The sequence below is a fragment of the Dipteris shenzhenensis genome, chromosome 5 (assembly GCF_047967505.1).
Source record: "Dipteris shenzhenensis isolate YYH24624 ecotype China chromosome 5, Dip_SZ_1.0, whole genome shotgun sequence".
NCBI lineage: Eukaryota > Viridiplantae > Streptophyta > Polypodiopsida > Gleicheniales > Dipteridaceae > Dipteris > Dipteris shenzhenensis.
This window is the reverse complement of record NC_141600.1, coordinates 40,888,472-40,895,499: the sequence shown is the minus strand read 5'-3', so window position 1 is coordinate 40,895,499 and position 7,028 is coordinate 40,888,472. Positions and strand designations below refer to the sequence as shown.

General features: G+C 41.8%; 1 protein-coding gene across 1 annotated transcript; it reads left to right on the top strand.

Moving 5' to 3' along the window:
* The first annotated feature begins 322 nt into the window (after positions 1–322).
* On the top strand, positions 323–2,460 carry LOC147902026 (protein NRT1/ PTR FAMILY 5.1-like). Its single transcript, XM_087374406.1, has 4 exons — positions 323–413; positions 494–711; positions 816–1,384; positions 1,593–2,460. The coding sequence occupies exons 1-4, from the start codon at positions 323–325 to the stop codon at positions 2,458–2,460; spliced, it is 1,746 nt and encodes a 581-aa protein (XP_087230532.1).
* The last annotated feature ends 4,568 nt before the right edge of the window (positions 2,461–7,028 follow it).

Below are 7,028 nucleotides of genomic sequence, written 5' to 3'. Positions count from 1 at the left end.
TTTTTAAAGCCATACTATATGAATTTAGCTCGAGGGTTCATCTTCGAAGGCAGTTGACAGCTGATCCATCGACTGCGTAGACTTTCGGAAAGCGAGAGAGGCTCAGAACTCAACTGTCTGATCTTAATATAAGAAGTACATCAAGGCTCTCTTCCCCATTCCCCATTCTAGTCTCTCTCTTGCTCATCCACAGTGCACACAGCAGAGATCGCGGCTCATCAACTTATGGATTCCTGCAAATGCTAGTCGTCACGTGAAGACTGCAGATCCCGTTACGAGAAGACAGCGTGTACATAGATACGAGCTGGGCCGGCTGGCAGCCATGGCAATGGTGGAAGAACCAGTGAATTTGAAAGGCGTGGCTGTGAACAAAGCAGTGACTGGGAGATGGAGAGCGTGCGCGTTTATTCTAGGTAAACATGACTTCCTACACAACCAACAAATCTTCGTCTCTGTGCTTATTTATTCTCCTTCGTCTCTGTGGAGATTGCAGGATACGAGACCTGCGAGAGGGTGTCCTTCTTCGCCATATCCTCAAACCTGGTCGTGTTTCTCACCACCCAGCTCCGCGAGGGCACGGTTGCCTCCGCCACCAACGTTAGCAATTGGTTAGGAGCTGTCTGGATCACCCCGGTCCTCGGAGCTTGGATAGCAGACACCTTCCTAGGACGATTCTGGACCTTCAGCCTCTTCTCCATCATCTACATCATGGTGATTAAGCCTTCTTTTCCATATTATTCCTCTTTCTTATCGATCACGCGGTCTAATCAATCTACGTACGTTCTAATCCATTCATTCTATCTGCTGCTCACTAGGGTATGTGCTGCCTCACCCTCGCTGTCTCTCTACCCTTCTTCAAGCCTCCTCCCTGCCCTCAAGAACTTCTCAATGGACCCTGTCCCCGTGCCACCTCTTCTCAAATCGGGTTTTTCTATTTCTCCCTCTACTTGGTCTGTCTGGGCGTAGGTTGCACCAAGCCCAATATATCTACCCTTGGCGCGGATCAGTTCGAAGATGGAGACCCCAAGGAAAAGTTGCAGAAGAACTCCTTCTTCAACTGGTTTATGTTCAGCATCTCGTTCGGTGAGGTCATAGGCATGTCGGCCTTGGTATATATCCAAGATAATGTGGGCTGGGGATGGGGTTATGGGGTTCCCACCCTGGTCTTAATCGTGGCTGTCTGCATCTTTTTTTCGGGCACCCCTTTCTACCGCCACAAGCGCCGCTTTGAGAATCCGTTTTCGAGAATCGCACAGGTTTTCGTTGCTGCAGCCTACAAGCGGCGTCTATCTTTGAGAGCCCATGAGTCCCTCTTATATGACCTCGACGCAAAAAAATACGAGAGTTGTGGCAAAACGCGGCTCTTACACACGTCCAGATTCAGGTATGGCGCTGTGACTTAAATCGAACGCTACTCCAGCTCCCACGCTAACTAATATAGTTTTTCTCCCTTTCTGATCACATCTCTCATTCAGGATTCCTGAACTCTTATTCACATGTAGCTAGAAATGTTCATCTTCATGCACAGAGTGAATAATTGCAGTCGATTCCACTCACTTCCGCCTTTCCCTCGATTCGTTGCAATTGGTCAGGTTCCTAGACAAAGCAGCAACGCTGGACAAAGCAGATCAAGCGCAACCAATGGAAGGCCCGTGGAGGCTTTGTACTGTGACGCAGGTGGAGGAAGCTAAATTGCTCCTAGGAATGATGCCGATCTGGCTAGCAGGCCTTATGTCCGCGGCTGGAAATGTTGTATCCATATTCTCCGTGAAGCAGGCCACCACTTTGGACACAAAGATCGGACAAAACTTTCAAATTCCTGCAGCTTCTCTTGGTCTTTTTATAGCACTAAGTATGGTTTTGCTGCTTCCGCTGTACGATAGATTGCTGGTTCCGTTCCTTCGCCGGTTCACAGGCAACGAGCGAGGCATCACCATCTTGCAACGTATGGGCATAGGAATGTTCATCCAACTCTTTGTCTTCATCATCGCAGCAACGGTTGAGATAAAGAGACTGCGGACGGCGAGAGAGCACGGTCTTGTTGACAGTACGTTGCCTTTACCAATGTCCGTTTTCTGGCTGCTTCCACAGTATGTTCTAATGGCAGTTACCTTCCTGTTCTACAACATAGCTGTGTTTGAGTTCTTTTATGATCAAGCTCCCAATGGCATGAAGACCATCGGGACAAGCATCTATGCTCTCAATCACGGCGTCGGTGCGTTTCTGGGCAGTTTCTTGATCAAAATAGTGCAAAGACTCACCTCTTGGCTCGTCAATAACCTCAATAGATGTCGCTTAGACAACTTCTACTGGCTTCTCCTAACCCTGTCAAGCATCAACCTCGGAATCTTTATTCTTCTGGGTCAGAGGTACACTTACAAATCAGTGGAAACGGAATCATCCCCTGAATCAAATGAGCTCCCTCAAACACCACTCGTTGATCGCCCTGCTCCAACCTGAGAGCTTACCCACAGTTGAGAGTGCAAGCTTATATTATTGTGTGTATGCAATGTACAAGGTGTTTTAGTCGTGCTAAGGGATTGTAGCACATATGAAAAAGTATTGAATACCATAATCACAGATTGTGACTAAGAAATTATCGTTAATATGTGAAAACCTCTTCGAAATATGGCCTCTAATAAAAGCCCTTAAAGTTTAAAAGAATTTTTTTATTGGAAATAATAAATGCCCTATAAAAAGAAGCATTACTTAAATGTCAATGCCAAGAAAAAAGGAGCATGGTGATGACATGTGACAAGAGAATCTATTTAAGGCTTGAGAAAAAGCAAGATTATGTGTCACGACAACACAATGCATCCATAGACGCACGTACAAACGCATTTCTTGATTTTTTTAAAAAAGTGACGAGTGCATCTATTTGCACGTCTACATACCCACGTTTATAGGTGCGTCTATATAATAGACAGACGTGTCTATAGACGCGCTATTAGACGCTCTATAGAAATTAAAAAAAAAACTGAAAGATGCACTAATAGATGCGCTTATAGATGCTCTCCAGAATTAAAAAAAATATATAGAATTCTATGTGGTTGAACAAAATGCTGTGTATGCCTTATGGTTGCAGGAATCCCATCTCTATAGTGTGCAATTCAATTCTTATAGCCAACCGCATTTTAATTTACAGGATTCCACGCATGTCTATAGCCGACGATTACAATTCCGAATAAAACATTACAACTCCAAAATGTTTAGTTCATAAGGCATTCATTGATGGAACATTGCACAAGGAAATTGAATGCCAAAAGAATAAGAGGAGTGTATATTAATTTATAGCTGAAAAAAGTGCCTGTGTATACATATAGTACGAAGCCAAGCCACTTGTGGCTTCAAGTGCAAAAAATAAGAGGAATGTATATACAACTGAGGCACGAAGCCAAGCCCATGGCTTCAAGTACAAAAAAGAGTAGTTAGCACTACTTCTATGACTTATCTAAGTCATCTGCATCCTCGATCCCTTCTTCATTGCCTTCTTCCTCCTCAGTATCCTCGCCTTCTTCCCCCTAAATATCCCCATGGGACTGTAAATAAGGGACAACATGTATCAATGTATGGAACATCAAATCTTTATTTACAACATTGACATTATTTAAGTACTGTAAAATACCTGGGGGATGCTCCAGTAGCCCGGATATACTGCTCCTCAGTAATCAACCCCTCAGCATAGAAGTGTCTACATGTATGTCGTCTGCAATATCCATGATGGTAGGCTATCTCGGTAGGAATAAGGTATCTACCCACTATATCAAGCTGCAAGATAACACAATTTGCGAAGGGGTTAGTAAAAAGAAACAACCTCCTAATAAACCACATACACATAATATAAATTGAGATTGATACTTACAAATTGGGCCTCCCATGATGCAATACCCCCTGCTTCCAAATGCACGTTTTCATATTGCTCCATATGGATTCTTCGTGCCTCCACGTGCTGCAAACTGGGGTCTCTGTCTCACTACCTTCATCGCTTTCTTCCACTCGCGCTTATGAACGGTGTGGGACTAGCCCCTTAGTGGTTGACCTCCCTCTCTCCTGGCAATCTTGGCTAGTGCCTGCCTCTTAAGCAAAGATCTCTTATTGGCAAGGATAATGGTAATCTTTGCCTTTGCCCATTGCATTGAGAGGTTTGCAAGCATGTAAAGTTTGAAAATGAGCAAAACATAGGTTTAAAAGCCAGTCAGCACATCTACACTATGGTTTGGATGCACCTATAGAAGCGTTCCACAGTATAGATGCACCTATAGAAGCTCTTTCAGATGCACTACAGAGTTTTCTCATTAAATTTGCAAGCACAAACACATTTTTTGGGTTATTTATTTGTAGTATGTCTTCATCTTCAACAAGTATCTCTAGTGAGGATGAATGTCTCCGTATCCACCATCGAGAAATGTGGTTGGAGCAAAAAATAAATTATATGTGTGATGGATGTCGAGGAAATGATGGATGTTGAGGAAACATTCATGCGCATAGAATTACACTCAATCACTTCCCAAAGTAACGAGAATGGGATGCAACCATATCCATGGTAAGTGTTAAAGCGTTGAGGTTGATTGAGATACCTATGGGTGTTCAAGTGTTTAATATATGATCCTTTTCTAATTTGATACAGGATGCAGTGCCACACCCGCATATGTTGCCCTATGCTCGTTGGTGAGGAGGTGAAGCATCAGTGATATGAGGTGGGATCTTCAGGAGGGACCATTATGGATGCATGGAGTGATGATGATAGTATCCCTCCACCATTACCTCATCATGAGGCCATGGAGGAGGAGGTGTTTGATGATATGGTGTGAGATTTATTTGCCCATCAATCCTTGGGTAGGGATAATAGCATGGAGCGGGATAATCTTTTTATTGCAGCATCAACACTAGTGTTTGAGGGGTGCACATTCTTTGTTCTACGTGCCTCCCTTGAGTTACTAAACTTGCAGACCACCTATGGATGGAGCAATGCAAGTTTGAATGCATTACTCAAATAAGCTATAATTTCTATTTTGCTAACTTGGTGAATTATGCTAGTGGGTCAATTACTGGAATACTTTTTCTCATTTATGGTCTTCATGTGCAAGCTATTGTCTAAAATGCTTCCAAGGGAGAATAAATTACCGACCTCAAGAGATACGATAGGGCAACATGTGACCTCTCTTGGAGGGTTGGATTACAAGCGCATCCATGCGTGCGTCAATTATTGTGTTCTATTTCATGGACCACATAAGGAGGCAAGAGAGTGTCCTACTTGTGGTGAGGCAAGATATAGAGCAGATCTCAAAACTTTGGATGTGCCTCATAAGGTTCTGCAACATTTTTCCATAATCCCTCACATCCAACATATTTTCAAGTGTAAATACATTGCATCACTCATGTCATGGCATTCCCCCCCATCGATCAATCGATGGCAAGTGGAGATCTCCCGCAGACACTTCTGCATGGAAGCATATTGAAGACACATGGCCAAGCTTCAAGGAAGAACCTAGAAACTAGAGACTTGGATTGGGTATGGAAGGTGTGAACCCATTTGGTCTCAAAAGCACCTCTTACAATGTATGGCCAGTGATATTGGTGAATTGTAATCCTCCACCGTCTATGCCAATTAAGAAAGGGCATGTTATGTTATCCCTTCCAATTCTAGGGAAAAAACCCAGATGTTTTTCTGGAGCCTTTTATTGATGAGCAAGAGATACTTTGGAGAGGTATCGAGGTGCACCTCCCTTGTCACTAAACTTCAATTAGAAGGCAATATTGATGTGGACGTCACAACAACACAAAGCACCCATAGATGCGTTTCCTTAACTTTTAAACAAACTTACAGGCGTGTCTATATGCGCATCTACAGACCCATATCTATAAGCACATCTATATAATAGACAAACACACCTATAGATGCACCTATAGACGCGCTTTTAGATGCTCTATAGAAATTAAAAAAAAAAAGAATGACACACTTATAGACGCTCTGCAGAATCTTTTTTTTAATAAAAGCAGAATTTTGTGTGGTTAAACACAATGCTGTGTATGTTGTGTAAACTATGTGGTTATAAGAATCCTATTTTCACATTGTGCGATTCAATTCTTACAGCCAATCACATTTTAATTAGCATGATTCCAAGCACGTTTATAGCCGATGATTACAATTTTGAATAAAACATTACAACTCCAAAACGTTTAGTTCACAAGGCATTCATTGATAGAATGTTGTACAAGAAAATTGAAAGGCAAAAAAATAAAAGGAGTGTGTATTAATTCATAGCCCAAAAAGTGCTTGTATGTACATATAGCACGAAGCCAAGCCACACTATGTGGCTTTAAGTACAAAAAATAAGAGGAGTGTATATACAAAAGAGGCATGAAGCCAAGCCAATGTATTTGTAGATCTCAACATTGGTTTGTATTTTGAAGCAGATAGTTTGGCAAGGGTTGATCTCATTGATGATGAGATCGAACCGTAGCCCGTCATTGATATTGGTAAAACTATTTTACATATTGTCTCATTCTCCTCATCTTACTTGATTTTTGTATATGTGGGTTTGCCAAAAAGCATTGATATTTTTATTAAAATTATGTGCTTTGGTAATCATGGGCAATGTTTGGAAAGCAGTGATGCACATTTATCAATTTGCACCAAAATATCACTTTTTATATTCTCTATTTTGCATTTATAAAGGCGTCTAAATCTGTGTCTAATTCATAGTGCACACGTGCGAATAGATGCACTATTAGATGCGTGAATAGATGTGCTTATAGGCATGCCGTATTTTCACTATTCTAGCTGCGCCTATAGACATGCCTGCTATCTTGCACATCTATCACGCACATCTATAGTTTCTTTGTGAGATGCATGACTTCTTAGGCTATGGCGAGAAAGCACATTTGAATATTTGATTCATACAAGTGGCAAACTAGTTTAGGAGGGAAATCATATTTGAGTCCATGATCTTTTTTGAAAATGATTCCTTGTTAGGTATATACATTAATTGTAAATTCGTAAAGTTTTGTTTCTTTCTCTTATTATG